General features: G+C 48.4%; 1 protein-coding gene across 4 annotated transcripts in view; it reads left to right on the top strand.

Moving 5' to 3' along the window:
* Positions 1-17656, top strand: part of VPS13A (vacuolar protein sorting 13 homolog A) — a 303373-nt gene that overhangs the window by 125688 nt on the left and 160029 nt on the right. For all 4 annotated transcript variants that reach the window (XM_039545239.1, XM_039545242.1, XM_039545240.1 and 1 more), the window contains 3 exons: positions 1639-1808; positions 9694-9914; positions 10362-10594. In XM_039545239.1, the coding sequence (XP_039401173.1) occupies positions 1639-1808; positions 9694-9914; positions 10362-10594 (624 nt within the window). The remainder of the gene's footprint in view (positions 1-1638; positions 1809-9693; positions 9915-10361; positions 10595-17656) is intronic.

Genomic DNA, 17656 nt, shown 5'->3' on the forward strand with positions numbered 1-17656 from the left:
TCCTTCTTGGCAACAAGGGTGCACTGCTGACTCTCATCCATCTTCTGATCCACTGTAATCCCCAGGTCCTTTTCTGCAGAACTGCTCCTTAGCCAGTCAGTCCCCAACCTATAGAGGTGCATGGGATTCTTCTGTCCTAAGTGCAGGACTCTGCACTTGTCCTTGTTGAACCTCATCAGATTTCTTTTGGCCCAATCGTCCAATTTGTCTAGGTCACTCTGGACCCTATCCCTACCTTCTAGTGTATCTACCTGTACCCCCAGCTTGGTGTCATCTGCAAACTTGCTGAGAGTGCAATCCCTCCCATCATTCAGATTATTAATAAAGATGTTGAACAAAACTGACCTCAAGACCTACCCCTTGATACCGGCTGCCAACTAGACATTGAGCTCTTGATCATTACCCATTGAGCCTGACAATCTAGCAAGCTTTCTATCCACCTTATAGTCCATTCATCCAGTCCGTACTTTTTTAACTTGCTGGTAACAATACTGTGGGAGACCGTATCAAAAGCATTGCTAAAGTCAGTATGTATCACGTCCACCACTTTCCTCATATCCACAGAGCCACTTGTTTCATCATAGAAGGCAATCAGGTTGGTCAGGCAAGACTTGCTCCAGTGGGAGTCCCCAGTGGGATGAGAGCTGGAAAACCTGGTTCCTGCATCTTTCTCCATGCAGTCCATGGTGTTGTTTGGAAAGGCAAAGTGGCTGGATTGCGCTGCACTCCAGCTGTGTCCAATGTGTGGTCTATAGAAGACTGTTTCCAGCTGGTACAAATTAGAGCAGCCCCCAACCCTCAGCTGCTCTATTCTGAGCTTAGCCAGAGGATCACGGAGCTTTAACTAGTTGTTGATTCTCAGACCACAGCTGCACTGCGGGATAACTATAGCACGATAGCTGTGAGAGCATAACCCCAGGGGGTAGACATGGTCTGCGCAATAGAAGTGATTTTTCCTTTGCTGTAGGAACACCACCTTCCTGAGTAGCTATAACTGTGTAGATGGAAGCATTCTTCCATTGACTTAGCTATATCTACATTGGGAGTTGGGTCAGCATAGCTATGGTCAAGGATGTGAATTTTTCACAACCCTGAGTGCCACAGCTATGTTGACCTAAATTGTAAGTTTAGGCCAGGCCTCAGCTTCTCCTCTTCTTCCTATCCTCTTGGTGGCTGTGTGGAAATGGAAAGGTAAAAGTTTTAAAATGCACTCTAGTCAAAATTAATAAAATGAGTTTAAATTTGTTTTAAGTTTTAAAATAATAAGAAGCTTTCAGTAACTTCTGACTTGAAACCTAGTCAAAGTGATGCTTTAAAAAAATCTGCTTTTTTGTGTAAATTGGCATGCCCTTCTGTCAGTGGTGCACATCAGTGGCACCTGCTTATTGTAATGCACTAATGGTAATACTTAGCCTTTGTGGAGCTATCTCTGTATATCTAATTGATTTAATGGTAGTACAGTGTTTTGATTTAACGATACATTTCCTTTTTTAATCTTACATTTAATATGATTATAATTAAAACTGTTGCTAGTCAGATTGAGTCAAACCATGCTTCAAGTATAATAGTTGTGAACAAATCTAGAAAAATGCTATCTCTTTTTTATTTTGTTTAAGTTATGTTTCCTTTTTAAAACAGGTTTCTGCTTTGGATCAGAGAGATGATCTTTTGAAACTTGCAGAGTTTAAATTGGTCTTGATATCAGCTGCTGTCAGAATGTTATCAGATGGTTCAATGAATGCTTCAGTCAAGTTAGCAAATTGCACATTAGATGATAAACGACTGACAGTCCAGAAGACAACTCCAAGGTGTTAATTTTGCATAAAAGATTAAATTGTTGTTCATCAGTGGTTGTTGGCTAGTCCTAGGGCTGCTAACACTACCTACAAGTTGCCATTTGAGTTTGTTAAATTACCTGTCTTACAAATACAGTTTGGAAAGTAACTAAAATTTGTGTGTATGCACAGATTGGGTTATATATTCTGCATGCTACTTGCTTTTTCTTACAGATATTACTTGGGGCCTATTGATATTGGTGGGATAATACTAATAGTATTCAAGTTGGAAAAATTGTCTTTTTACAAGAAAATAGATAAGATATACGGAGAGAATTGTGCCTATATATGTCAGTAGGAAATTTTTTTTTTCAGTGCCGCAATAAAAAAAAAATATATAGCTATATATCACTTAAGTGAACATTAAAATGCAGCTGAAAGAGGACATACTCAGTAATTCATCTGCAGGTTTCATCATGGTTTCTCTGGTGTCTTGATTATTATATTTTTAGATACTATTAAAAGGTTTTGAAACATGAAACACTTCATTTAAAATTGTCACAATGAAACCCCTTAAGATTTGTACATTAGCACAGTTTTAATATTTCAAGTGTTACCTTGATGTGTGAGTGTTTACCTTTTCAAGTAATTGGTCTGTTAGGCATCCATCACTATAGCATGAATACTGTGCCTAACATTGGATGAAGTGTGTTATTGAACAGTAACACATACTATTATGGTTTTATTAGTTGGTAGCATATGTAACATTAGTGTCAGTTTAGTTTACAACCTACACAATCTTATGTAATACATAACATAGAACTTTGATTGTTTGAATACTATCAGATTTTATGAACTATTCATATTTACAAAATATATAGTATTAAAGTCATGGGAGAACATAGGAGCATTGAACTTTGTCATATTCTGAATGCTATATTAACAAATTCACAAAGCCACTGTTCTGGAAATAAGGCTGTTGCAGTGGCCATCAAGGATATCTATGTTCTTTAGCCTCTAGCAACAAGGATGCTAAGTTAACTATTCTGTTTATTTCATGTTTCACCTCTGTAACTTTCTTCTATCTTTTTTGAATAGTAAAGTGAGGTCCTACTCAGAAAGCTGCAAATGGCACCTGGTGCTCAATGTTGTATTTTAGTTATAAATTGAGAACCATTAGGCTATAACTATAAAGTTGAATTTTTCTATCTGTTGTTCCTGCAGAGCAGAGTTTTCCTTTTCATGCATCATCAGCATTAATAAAGATCATTTGAAACAAATTTTACTCTTTTACACCTGTGCAGCACCAATATCTTCAAAATATGCCCACAATGACAGCTGTGTGTATCCATTGCTACTTATGGATTTGAACAGATAACTAATTAGAACTTAGATAGTTCTGCTAATGTATCAGAAAGAATGGACTCCAGCACACTCTTAGTTTATTGCCTTTTCATTGCCAACAAGAACACAGCAGTAAAAACTTAGTCACCAAAGCTAGTATTTATGACTGACTGTCCAAAAAGAGCAGATTTGCTGAGTAAGAAAGTGCACTTTCTTCTTCGAGTGATTGCTCCTATGCATTCCATGTAGGTGTGCGCGCCGTGCGTGCACGGCTCTTCGGAACATTTTTACCCTAGCAACTCCGGCGGGCCAGCTGGGCGCCCCCTGGAGTGGCGCCGCTATGGCGCCGGATATATACCCCAGCCGGCCCGTCCACTCCTCAGTTCCTTCTTACCGCCCGTGACGGCCAGTTGGAACAGTGGAGTGCTCCTTTACCTCCACAGCCCTAGCGTTTCTCTGTTTGCTACGTGTATATAGTTGGTTAAGTTAGTTAAGTAGTTAAGTTAGTTGAATAGTTCAGTTACATATAGTGTAGTAAGGGAATTAGGGGGGTTTACCCCTCTTCTTCCACAACCGGTGCAGGCTCATGCCCAAGGCACTGGGGTTTAAGCCCTGTGCGGCTTGCCAGCGGCACATGCCGGTCGGGGACCCGCACGACTCCTGCCTGCGCTGCCTCGGGGAGACCCATTGGCCAGATAAACGCCGTGCAGATCGGACACTTAAGCCGCGAACTAGGAAGGAGTGGAACTCTCGCCTAAAGCAGCTCCTTATGGAGTCGACACTTCGCCCTCCCGTGCCGACCCCAGCGGCACCGAAGTCGTCCTCGGCGCGCAGCGCACCAGCGGCCCCGACCTGCTCCGGTACCGAGACTGCTCGAGCTCCGCAGCCGGCACCGGCGTCCCGGCACCGTTCCCTCTCTCCCACGAGGAAACGGAAGACGGCGCAGATGGCCTCTAAGCCGCATGCTCCGGGACCGCTTGCCCAGCCACCACCGGCACGTCCGGCACCGGCTGCGGCGGTGCACAAGCCATGCACGGTACCGTCGACTCCGGCGCCGCAAGAACCGTTGTGTCTGGTACCGCCCTGCTCTCCGGTGCCAACCGCGGTCGAGCTACATCTCCCATCCACGCCTGAGACCTTCTCGACGGTGAGAGAGCTCATCGAGCTCGCAGAGGCACCGAGCCTCCGGCCCCCGGCACCGCCGGTGCAGGCTGTTCAGTCAGCGGGCAAGCCAGCGATGATGCGGCCACCTTCCCCTGACGGACGGGATAGACGACGGTCCCGGTCCCGCAGACGGTCACGGCCATGCCAATCCAGGTCCCGGCACCGTTCACCATCGCGGTACCGCTCCCCGTCTCGGCACCGGTCGCAGTCCCGGTACCGCTCAACATCGCGGTACCGGTCGCACTCCCGGAGACGCTCCTGGTCCCGGTCACCCAACCGCCGGTACCGAAGGAGGTCCGGATCCCGGTACCGTTCCCGGCACCGCGACTCCCGAAGCCGCTCCCGACACCGTCGGTCGAGATCGCGGTCGAGCTCCCAGCACCGAAGCAGTCGATGGTCCCGCTCTCCATCCCGGCACCGCGACGACCGGCACCGATCCTCAGCACCGTCCAGGGACATACTGCCGGCATCTATGGCGCAATCTATTAGCGCCTCTGCCCCACCATGGCCTTCTCGTCAGCCCTCAGTCGCCTCTCAGGCGGGCAGCGGGAGAAATCTCCGGGCCGACCCCCAAGGCCAGGACCGTGGACCGCAGCAGTGGGGTTTTTGGGTCCTCTGGGCCTACCACGAGCCTCAAGGGCTCCCCTTCCCCCCGCGGCACGCAGGCGCCGAACATAGGGTGCCGGAAGCCACGGTGAGCAGGCCTCCCCCATCACCACCGGGTGAGGCCCCGTCGCCACCTGGTCCCGCAGAGCATACGGGGTCCGAGGCGGCTTCCCACCCCCTGGAAGAACCACCTCCAGAAGCGGTGGTCCAGGGTCTGTCCTCGTCATCCTCGCCGGATGAGGCGGTGGCGGGGGCTTCTACAGCAGACCCCCCTCCTATTGACTTGCGGGCCCACCAGGACCTTCTTCGCCGGGTGGCGAAGGCTATCGACCTCCCCGTGGCGGAGGTCCCAGAGGATGACGACCCGGTGACCAACGTGATTGGAACTGAGGCCCCGCTGCGGGTGGCCCTTCCATTCATCCGTACTATCCAAAAGAATGCCACTACCATCTGGCAGTCACCGGCGTCCGTCCCTCCCACCGCACGTGGAGTCGAACGAAAGTACTCGGTTCCTCCCACCGGCTACGAGTACTTATACACCCACCCCACTCCAGACTCCCTCGTGGTGCAGTCCGTCAATGACCGAGAAAGACATGGGCAGCCAGCCCCGGCGCCAAAGTCTAAAGACGCTAGGCGCATGGATCTGTTGGGCTGGAAGGTCTACTCGGCAGGGGGTCTCCAGCTCCGGATTGCCAGCCAGATGGCTCTCCTCGCTCGCTACACCTTTGACATCTTGGTGTCCCTGGCAAAATTTTCGGAGCTAATCCCAGCAGCCTCACTTCAGGAGTTCTTGGCCCTCCTCGAGGAAGGCAGGAAAGCATCCCGGTCCTCCATCCAGGCCGCTCTGGACTCGGCGGACTCAGAACCCTGGCCTCAGGTGTGACCATGAGGCGCATCTCCTGGCTGCAGTCCTCCACCTTGCTGCCTGAGGTGCAGTACACCCTGCAAGACCTCCCATTCGACACTCAGGGTCTCTTTTAGGAGAAAACGGACTCCAGGATTCAGACCCTCAAAGATGGTCGAATCGCCATTCGCACCTTGGGTATGCACACACCGGCTACCCAGCGGAGGTCATTCCGGCAGCAGCCCTACCGGCCCTTTACTCAGGCCAGGTCGCGGCCGTATAATAGTCGGCGAGCTAGCCTGAACCACCGTAGACCATCGGGCAACAGGCGCAACCAGGCCCAGGCGCCTTCCAAGGCCCCTCAAGGGCCCAAACAGGCCTTTTGATGGGACGCCCGAGGACGGCCCATCAGTCTCTTTCGCGGATCCTACCCCATTATTTTGCAACCGCCTTTCCCACTTCCTCCCGGCGTGGTCCCAAATAACATCGGACAACTGGGTGCTTCGTACTATCCAGTATGGTTACCGCCTTCAGTTTGTTTCGCCCCCTCCCTCCCACCCACCTTCCCCGTCCCTCTTCAGGGACCGCTCTCACGAGCAATTCCTCCTACAAGAGGTCGAGACTCTGTTGAGCTTGGGTGCCATAGAGGAGGTGCCGCACGACATGCGGGGCAGGGGATTTTATTCCCGATATTTTCTCATCCCCAAGGCGAAAGGAGGTCTCCGACCCATACTGGACCTCCGGGAGCTCAACAGGTACCTGCTCAAGCTCAAGTTTCGCATGGTCACCCTGGGGACCATCATTCCCTCCCTGGATCCGGGAGACTGGTTTGCCGCCCTCGATATGAAGGACGCCTACTTCCATATCGCGATTTACCCTCCCCATCGATGCTACCTGCGCTTCGTGGTCAACAGCGCGCACTACCAGTTTGCGGTGCTACCCTTCGGCTTGTCCACCGCGCCGAGGGTCTTTACCAAGTGCATGGCAGTGGTTGCCGCAGCCCTCCGCCGTCGTCGCATACACGTCTACCCGTATCTCGACGACTGGCTGGTTCGCGGGACATCCCGACAGCTGGTAGTGGATCAAATGACCGAAATACTATCCCTGTTTCGGTTCCTGGGCCTTCTCATCAATGCCGAGAAGTCCACTTTAACTCCATCACAACGAGTGGAGTTTATCAGAGCGGTCCTCGACTCCAGTTTGGCCAGGGCCTGCCTCCCTCGACCTCGGCACCAGACATTGGTCTCCATCATCCGGGACCTACACACCTTTCCCACGACAACGGTTCGGTCCTGCCTACGCCTCCTGGGCCACATGGCATCCTGCACATTCGTGACCACGCACGGCAGGCTGCGCCTTCGCCCATTTCAATCTTGGCTAGCGTCGGTGTACCGCCCGAATCGCGACCCCATAGACATGGTGGTCACAGTCACGAAACCAACCCTCGATTCGCTCAGCTGGTGGCTGGACCCAGAGGTCGTGTGTGCAAGAGTCCCGTTCCGCCCTCCTCGCCCATCCGTCACCCTGACCACGGATGCCTCGGCGTTGGGATGGGGGGCTCACCTGGGCGACCTTCACACCCAGGGTCTCTGGTCGCCCCAAGAGCTCTCCCTCCACATCAATGTCCGGGAGCTGCAAGCGATCCGCTTGGCTTGTCTCACCTTCTGCGCCCGTCTGCAAGGCCGCTGCGTGGCGGTGTTCACGGACAACACGACGGCGATGTTCTATGTGAAGAAGCAGGGCGGAGCCCGCTCCTCCCTGCTCTGCAAGGAAGCGATGCTTCTGTGGGGCTTCTGCGTGACCCACTCGATTCGCCTGGAAGCGTCCTTTCTTCCAGGAGTGCAGAACACGCTGGCCGACCATCTCAGCAGGTCGTTCCTCTCCCACGAGTGGTCTCTTCGTCCAGATGTGGTGCACACGATTTTCCGGAGGTGGGGGTTTCCCCAGATAGACCTGTTTGCCTCCAAGGAGAACAGGAAGTGCCACCTGTTTTGTTCGTACCAGGGTCGCTCTCCAGGCTTCCTGTTGGACGCATTCCTCTGCTCCTGGACGGATCACCTCCTCTACGCCTTCCCTCCGTTCCCGCTCATACACCGGGTGCTGCTCAAGCTTCGGAGGGACAGGGCCCGCCTAATACTCGTCGCTCCGGCCTGGCCGAGGCAGCACTGGTACACCCTGCTGCTCGAGCTCTCCGTTCGGGATCCCATTCCCCTTCCGTTATGGCCGGACCTCATCACGCAGGACTTCGGCAGACTCCGCCACCCGAACCTACAGTCCCTCCATCTTACAGCTTGGTACCTGCGTGGTTGACCCACACAGAGAGGGACTGTTCGGCGGCAGTACAGCAAGTCCTACTTGAAAGCAGGAAGCCTTCCACTTGCTCCACCTACCTCGCGAAATGGAAGTGTTTCGCGCTCTGGTGCGATCAGCGCGGCCTTAATCCCTTCCTAGTCCCTATCCCTACAATCCTGGACTACCTCTGGTACCTTAAAGAACAAGGACTCGCGGTCTCCTCCTTGAAGGTGCACCTGGCAGCCGTGTCCGCCTTTCGTCCATCCATGGGAGGTCGGTCCATCTTCTCCAACCAGATGGTTTCCCGCTTCCTTAAGGGCCTGGACCGCTTGTACCCGCCGATACGGCGTCCTACCCCGGCCTGGGATTTAAACCTCGTTCTGGCCAAGCTTATGGGAGCGCCCTTCGAGCCCCTGGCCACGTGCTCCCTACTCTATCTCTCCTGGAAGACGGCCTTCCTCGTCGCAATTACGTCGGCAAGACGAGTTTCTGAGCTCCGTGCCCTAACGGTTGGTCCACCATACACAGTCTTCCACGGAGACAAGGTGCAGCTTCGACCACACCCGGCCTTACTCCCTAAGGTGGTGTCGGCCTTTCACCTCAATCAGGAGATCTTCCTTCCGGTCTTCTTCCCGAAGCCGCACGCCTCACCTCGTGAGCAACAGCTTCACACCCTGGACGTCCGCAGGTCCCTCGCTTTTTATATCGAGCGGACGAAGCCCTTCCGGCGTTCGCCACAGCTGTTTGTAGCGGTTGCTGATCGCATGAAAGGCAAGCCGGTCTCCTCTCAGCGGATTTCCTCCTGGGTGACGGCCTGTATCCGGACATGCTATGAGCTTGCTCGCGTGCCACCATGCCGCCTCACCGCTCACTCGACGAGAGCGCAAGCCTCGTCGACCGCCTTCCTGGCCCATGTTCCCATCCAGGACATCTGTAGAGCAGCCACCTGGTCTTCTGTCCACACCTTCGCTTCCCACTACGCGTTGGTGCAGCAATCCAGAGACGATGCAGCCTTCGGCTCTGCAGTCTTACACTCTGCCACGTCTCACTCCGACCCCACCGCCTAGGTAAGGCTTGGGAATCACCTACATGGAATGCATAGGAGCAATCACTCGAAGAAGAAGAGACGGTTACTCACCGTTGTAACTGTTGTTCTTCGAGATGTGTTGCTCCTATCCATTCCAGACCCGCCCTCCTTCCCCACTGTCGGAGTAGCTGGCAAGAAGGAACTGAGGAGCGGACGGGCCGGCTGGGGTCTATATCCGGCGCCATAGCGGCGCCACTCCAGGGGGCGCCCAGCCGGCCCGCCGGTGTTGCTAGGGTAAAAATGTTCCCAAGAGCCGTGCACACGCGGCGCGCACACCTACATGGAATGGATAGGAGCAACACATCTCGAAGAACAACAGTTACAACAGTGAACCGTCTTTTCTTAAAGTTGCTTTTTAGAGTTGTGTGTTATTTTAACATTTTTGGTTAATGCTTATATTGGTGGGTTTTCTAATTTTTTTAAAAAGTGGTCCTTTTTTTTTAAAAAAAAGGAACTTCTGCTAATGTCATATTCTAGACAGAATGAGAACTCTCCTTGAGTATGAGAATGAATTGTTCATATTAGAGGTCTGGTCTGCTTTTGAAAGTGTCTTATTGTACACTGTCTAAATTGTCTTTCAGAATGGTGGAAATGAAACATGGATCTGAAAAGAAGGACATGGTGGATATAAGCTACAAGCAGGGGAGAGATGGCACTGTCCTGGAAGCAAATGTTCAAGACATATATCTCTGTGCAAGCATGGAATTTCTACTTACTGTTGCAGATATATTCTTAAAGGCTAGTGCAGAAAGTGCTGCTGCACAGAGGAATATCAAGCAAACTTTAGCTGTAAAGGAGCAAGGTTGGTAACCTTTTATTATATATAGGTTTCTAACTTTAGCATAGAACCATAATACTAAGTTTAGGCTGCTTCCAGGTTTGGCTCCCATGTCTTAAAAAGTCTCCCTTCTTCACTGTGTCAAACAACCTCAGTCTTACCATTCAGTTCCAGTCTAACAACTTATTTTTCTGCTAGTCTTCCATGGTTGAGTATTCTCTTGTGTATGATTACCAGACACATGCCAACTACCATCAGTGGATATGTTTTTTCTTTTTTATCTCTGTGTTAGTTGAAATAGACTTTTACTGACGATTCAAATGTAATCCTTCCAAGCATACTTTAAGTGACTTTTTACTCAACAACAAAGGGAAATACAGTATAAATGTAAACATAGATATCAGTATAGTTATAGTAATTTCTTGGTGTGTTCAAACAATAGGTTTAACTTAAATGTTGTTGTTTTTTCAGCACCTATGCAACCGGTTTCTTCAATGGAAATGAACATTACTGTTAAAAATCCAGAGATCGTGTTTGTGGCTGATTTAACAAGAAGTGATGCTCCTGCATTGGTGGTTACGACGCAGTGTGAGATCATTATTAAGAACAGCCCTCAAATGTATAAAATGACAGCTGCTGTTAAAGATATACAAATGAAAGCCTGCCCCTTTCTTGCAGAAAAGAGAAAAGGGAACATCACTACAGTGAGTCTTCCTTTTAAATATAATCTGAGTATCTGCAAATTACAATATAATTGATGTTGTAAATCCTTTTCTTTGACTAATATATATAAAATAACTAATCTGAGTTTGTGGATTTAATGTTTAAAATGTTGGTGAAAAATTATTCTTGAGTGAATAGCCATCTGGCAGTCTCAGGCTATGCTACAACATTTTATACTGTTAGTATGTTTGTTTTCTCTGAGTTAGTGGAGGGATCACAAACCCTCTGGGTTAGTTTTAAATGTTTTTCAGAAGTACAGCTGCTAGTGTTTACTGTTAAGATTTTTTTTTTGAGAGTGGCTGTCCTTTGTTTTTCTACAGCGTTCGTGATTGTATGATTCCAATTTGTGGCTTTTGGGGTTTTTTCATAACTAAAAATTGTGAGTCTAAGGGAAGAAAATCTTATAGTTCCCATATAATTTAAGCATATAGATAACATGTTTCTGGGAATGCACTATTAACACTGTCTCAGCTTTCAAGGCTTTTTGATTAATTTAGAACATTTTTGGTATGTGAATTTTTCTGAGACGACAGTGTGAGGAAAAGGGAAGTCATTCTCCATTTTTTTTCCAATGAGAATATAGACTGCCAGTGGTACAATTTAAATATCTTCTTTGTGTTAAGATTCACAGATGTTTTACAATGGCACTTCGGCCTGCTTGCAGCTTGGAGACAGAACCAGGCCTGTCAGTGATTGGGAACAAGGGAATGTTCTCCCCCTGAAGATCTGTTCATTTTTTTTCTTCCTCTGCAGAAGTTAGTGGCTCAGCCAGCCCTCCTAACTGCAGAGCTTTTCTGAGGGAAATTCCAAATTTTGTATCAAATGTTTAAATTAATATTTAGGCTCAATAATGTATGTCTAATTCCCAGGCAGGTGGCATGCTGCATTTGCCTTTTGGGGAGGTATTTGCATTGGTTCCACTCCCTCTTTGAGGTATTTGCAGTAGCTGGTACCTTTTCAGGTTTCAGGGAGTGAGCTAGGACAAGAAAAGCCAGAGACAAAAGGAGAGGCCTGTGTCTCCTGCTTCCCACTCTCCCTCTAGATTGTCTTGTGGAGGAGCTAGACTGGCTCTGTAGGCAGAGTGCAGTTTCCTTCACAGTCCAAAGGGCAGCATACCAGATTGGGAGGGGACGGATCATGCCGGAGTCCCTGTGGCCCACATAATCAGTGATGCCTCCAACTGAGGAGCTCAGCTGCCACCTCCACTTCCCCACAGGTCCCAGACTGAGAGCACTGGATACAGCATGGATGCTGCCAGCTCCAGAGTGTGTCGTAAGAAGCCTTCAGGCCCAGCTTCCTCCTCCTACTGCCACCTCTATAATAGCCTCCTCAAGAATCCCTACTCATATCCTGGACTGAGACCTTCAGGAGAAACACAGAGCTGTCTGGTCCATGTACATCCCATGCAGTAGAGAGGCGTATTGCTTCTTGGGAACCCATCTTTGAGCCTCAGGCTTCTACCTTCCTTGAGAGAGCCAAAAGGGGCCCGTATATGGGAGGAGAGACAAATAAACCCAACCTCCTTCAGTATGTCTACATTGCAAAATAAAACCCATAGCAGCAAGTCTGATCCCTTGTCTGTAGACTCTAGTTTGCTGGGCTCGTGCTGTGGCACTAAAAATAGAATTGTAGATTCCCGTTTAGGCTGGATCTATGGATCTGAATCCTGGCAAGGGGGTGGGTCTCACAGCCTGAGCTCCACCCCTAGCTGAAACATCTACAAATTTATTTTAGCACCATGGTATGAGTCTGAGTCTGAAGACCTGGGGTCTAAGTCTCACAGCTGCATTTGTGTGTGTGTGTGCAGTTTAGACATATCTTTTGAGAACAAGGGAAATAACTAGCCATTTGAAATATTTTGGCGCAATCTCTGAGCCCAATTTCAATTCCTGCTGAAGCAAGATTCTTCTTTGAGTGGTTGCAGATGTGTGTTGCAGATGCTCGCCCAATGCACCGAAGGCGAAGCAGTAACCATTGGGTAAGCGCTTGTGCCCTCTAGCGCTTCCCGTGGCTATATAAAGGCTGTGCTACCCCTGAACTGCTTCAGTTCCACCCGCATCTTGAGTCAGAGCATTCAGTATGGTGTCTCATTTCACGTTCTTTATCACAGTGTTTGTGCTTTTTTTCCTCTGTAAATAGGTAAGTTTAGTAATACCTTAGGGTTTAGTTTAGATTAGTGTAGTTAGTAACATTTTAGCCCAAGCTGATGCATTTTCTGGGTTTTAAACATTTAACCATCATGTGAGGTTGCTAGCCCTACTAGTGACCCCCCACATCTGAAGTTTATTGTGCCTTGGAGAAGGGCGTATTAAGGAAGGGTGCTCCATCTGTAAGTTGTTTAAGAGAAGGTGACGAGGAACTTGCATTTGAAGACACACCTTATGGAGAAGGGGCCTGCTTAGGGGCCACCAGAAATTCAGACCCTCCAGAGAGTGCCTGAGCCGATATAGATGGGAACTTCACATTCGATCTCCTTTCCTTCTCCCAGAAGGAAGAGGGATCGTTTCCCTTCCCACAGAACAGACTAGGTCTGCTCCAGAGTTTAAAGAGATTCCTCCTCCTTGTTTAACAGGAGTGCAGACTGGCACTGAGAGTCTTCCAGTATGTGGTATAGAACTGGTCTGTCCTGCTATCTAGTACAGATGCCTCATGAATGAGACTCCATACTGTCAATTCTGGTACTGCCCCGGGGATTTCTGTTTCATCTGGTACCAACAACTGTGGTCTCCAAATCATCGATGAATCAGGCACCAGTATATTTGTTGTGGCGTATCAGGAACAGCCAGGCATTTACTCAAGGACACTAGACATTGGTGGCTTTGTCTTCTGTATCCTTGGCACCTCTTGGCTTGATGGCTGACTTGTCCACACCACCTCAGACCCAGGGCCCTGGGGTACAGTCAGCTTCCTGATTGGTGCTGGAGGACTGCCAGCGCAAATGCTGTCTTTGATACCAACAACAATTCCAACAGAGTCTACATCTTCAGTTCCAGTGCCTTCTTTGGTACTGAGTATGAGTATGATGCCTTTACTGGTACTCAAAGTGTCTTCGACTGTACCATCATCAGAGCTAATGAGGCCAGCATGTTGGACTGTGGATGATGCAGGTTGTTGATTGGCTTCACCTGAAGTGGCTCCTCCATTACCGCCAGACTACTTGGAAGGGTCTTCAGGTTCAAGTGTGGAAATATCTCCTTCACCTTCACGGTACTGTTCTTGGAAATTGTCAGGACCCCGGGCATCAGTATCGGCGATGGGATCATTACGACTCCCGTAATAGGGATGAAGCTTCCTGGCCTAGCTCCTACTGGCCACCAATGCTATGCCTCTCTGCAGAGTAGCCTCTTTGAAATCCCTGGGATGTAGCAAGGTCTCAATCATCTGCTCATTCTAGGGCTAGATTAACTGTTCCTTTGGTGGTCTCTCTGCCTAGGTCACCTATGCTATAGCCACAGGTCAAGGGGGTTCCCTCTAACCAGGTACAACTTAATCCCTTGGTACAGTCAAATGTATTACCATAAGAGAGTCCAGTAGTTCTGCTTCCCTCTTCTTCCTCTTCATCAGACGATCCTATACTGCCTGTGTTCTCTTCTACAGTACCAGAGGATTTAAAATCATATCAGGACCTTTTGAGACAAACAGCATTGTCATTGGGTGTTCAGGCTGGGTGTGTTCAGGAGGACACCCCTAAGTTAGTGATGTTCTTCAGTTCTCAGTTCCTGGGAGACTTGCTTTCCCTCTAAGTGAAGCAGTATTGGAGCCTGAAAAATCTGCATGCAATACCCCTAGCATCTATAACACCCAGAGCTAAACATAGCAACAAGAGTTATGTTTCCATGCAAGGTTTTGGGTGTCTTTTCTCGCATCACCTCATAGTACATAAGAACATACAAATGGCCATAGTGGGTCAGACCAAAGGTCCATCTAGCCCAATATCCTGTCTTTCAACGGTGGCCAATGCCAGGTTCCTCAGAGGAAATGAACAGAACAGGTAATCATCAAGTTCCCTGAGTCTGCCTGCAGCAAATGAGACCAGCAGATCATAAAGGACTTACTGTTCATCATTTTTTGTTTTCTGAGAAAACTGACAAGACTTTACATGTTTTAAAGTAACAAGCTACTGTATAGTCATTTATCAGAGGGGTAGCCGTATTAGTCTGGTTCTGTAAAAGCAGCAAAGAATCCTGTGGCACCTTATAGACTAACACGTTTTGCAGCATGAGCTTTCGTGGGTGAATACCCACTTCTTCGGATGCAAGTAGTGGAAATTTCCAGGGGCAGGTATATATAAGCAAGCAAGAAGCAAGCTAGAGATAACGAGGTTAGTTCAATCAGGGAGGATGAGGCCCTGTTCTAGCAGTTGAGTGAAAACCAAGGGAGGAGAAACTGGTTCTGTAGTTGGCAAGCCATTCAGTCTTTGTTTAATCCTGAGCTGATGGTGTCAAATTTGCAGATGAACTGGAGCTCAGCAGTTTCTCTTTGAAGTCTGGTCCTGAAGTTTTTTTGCTGCAGGATGGCCACCTTAAGATCTGCTATTGTGTGGCCAGGGAGGTTAAAGTGTTCTACAGGTTTTTGTATATTGCCATTCCTAATGTCTGATTTGTGTCCATTTATCCTTTTCCTTAGAGACTGTCCAGTTTGGCCGATGTACATAGCAGAGGGGCATTGCTGGCATATGATGGCATATATTACATTGGTGGACGTGCAGGTGAATGAACCGGTGATGGTGTGGCTGATCTGGTTAGGTCCTGTGATGGTGTTGCTGGTGTAGATACGTGGGCAGAGTTGGCATCGAGGTTTGTTGCATGGATTGGTTCCTGAGCTAGAGTTACTATGGTGCGGTGTGCAGTTGCTGGTGAGAATATGCTTCAGGTTGGCAGGTTGTCTGTGGGCGAGGACTGGCCTGCCACCCAAGGCCTGTGAAAGTGAAGGATCATTGTCCAGGATGGGTTGTAGATCCCTGATGATGCGTTGGAGGGGTTTTAGCTGGGGACTGTATGTGATGGCCAGTGGAGTCCTGTTGGTTTCTTTCTTGGGTTTGTCTTGCAGTAGGAGGCTTCTGGGTACACGTCTGGCTCTGTTGATCTGTTTCCTTATTTCCTCGTCTGGGTACTGTAGTCTTGAGAATGCTTGGTGGAGATTTTCTAGGTGTTGGTCTCTGTCTGCGGGGTTAGAGCAGATACGGTTGTACCTCAGTGCTTGGCTGTAGACAATGGATCTTGTGGTGTGTCCGGGATGAAAGCTGGAGGCATGAAGGTAGGCATAGCGGTCGGTAGGTTTTCGGTATAGGGTGGTGTTAATGTGACCATCACTTATTAGCACTGTGGTGTCTAGGAAGTGGACCTCCCGTGTAGATTGGTCCAGGCTGAGGTTGATGGAGGGGTGGAAGCTGTTGAAATCGTGGAGGAATTAGTCTATAAGGTGCCACAGGATTCTTTGCTGCTTGTATAGTCATTGAGGTTTACACTAAGGCCACAGAGTGTCACTTTGAGGGTCACAACAACACCAGCAATATAGCATTCAGAGATATATTTGCCCTCATCCTATCCTGCTAGGCAGCAAGACTTTCCCAGAAGAGGACATAAATCACAGAAAGAACAGGAGTACTTGTGGCACCTTAAAGACTAACAAATTTATTTTAGCATGAGCTTTCGTGAGCTGCAGCTCACTTCTTCGGATGCATAGAATGGAACACACAGACAGGAGATATGTATACATACAGAGAACATGAAAAGGTAGAAGTATGCATACCAACAGGAAGAGTCTAATCAATTGAGATGAGCTATCATCAGCAGGAGGAAAAAAAACTTTTTGAAGTGATAATTAAGATGGCCCATAGAAGGTGTGAGGAGAACTTAACATAGGGAAATAGATTCAATTAGTGTAATGACCCAACCATTCCCAGTCTCTGTTTAGGCCACAGTTAATTGTATCTAGTTTGCATATTAATTCGAGTTCAGCAGTTTCTCTTTGGAGTCTGTTTTTGAAGTTTTTTTGTTGCAAAATTGGGCAAAATTAGGCCTGTCCTGTAGTAGGTGGCTTCTGGGTACTCACGATCCATTGTCTACAGCCAAGCTCTAAGATACAACAGTATTTGCTCCAATCCCTCAGACAGAGATAAACACCTACAAGATCTCTATCAAGCATTCTTAAAACTACAATACCCACCTGCTGAAGTGAAAAAACAGATTGACAGAGCCAGAAGAGTACCCAGAAGCCACCTACTACAGGACAGGCCTAAAAAAGAAAATAACAGAACGCCACTAGCCATCACCTACAGCCCCCAACTAAAACCTCTCCAGCGCATCATCAAAGATTTACAACCTATCCTTAAAGATGATCCCTCACTCTCACAGAACTTGGGAGACAGGCCAGTCCTCGCTTATAGACAGCCTCCCAACCTGAAGCAAATACTCACCAGCAACCGCACACCATACAACATAAACACTAACCCAGGAACCTATTCTTGCAACAAAGCCCGATGCCAGCTCTGTCCACATATCCATTCAAGTGACACCATCATAGGACCTAATCACATCAGACACGCCATCAGGGGCTCGTACACCTGCACATCTACCAACGTGATATATGCCATCATGTGCCAGCAATGCCCCTCTGCCATGTACATTGGCCAAACCGGACAGTCTCTACGCAAAAGAATAAATGGACACAAATCTGACATCAGGAATCATAACATTCAAAAACCAGTGGGAGAACACTTCAACCTCTCTAACCACTCAGTGACAGACTTGAAGGTGGCAATTTTGCAACAAAAAAACTTCAAAAACAGACTCCAAAGAGAAACTGCTGAACTCGAATTAATATGCAAACTAGATACAATTAACTGTGGCCTAAACAGAGACTGGGAATGGTTGGGTCATTACACTAATTGAATCTATTTCCCTATGTTAAGTTCTCCTCACACCTTCTATGGGCCATCTTAATTATCACTTCAAAAAGTTTTTTTTCCTCCTGCTGATGATAGCTCATCTCAATTGATTAGACTCTTCCTGTTGGTATGCATACTTCCACCTTTTCATGTT

The sequence above is a fragment of the Mauremys reevesii genome, linkage group 6 (assembly GCF_016161935.1).
Source record: "Mauremys reevesii isolate NIE-2019 linkage group 6, ASM1616193v1, whole genome shotgun sequence".
Classification (NCBI taxonomy): Eukaryota; Metazoa; Chordata; order Testudines; family Geoemydidae; genus Mauremys; species Mauremys reevesii.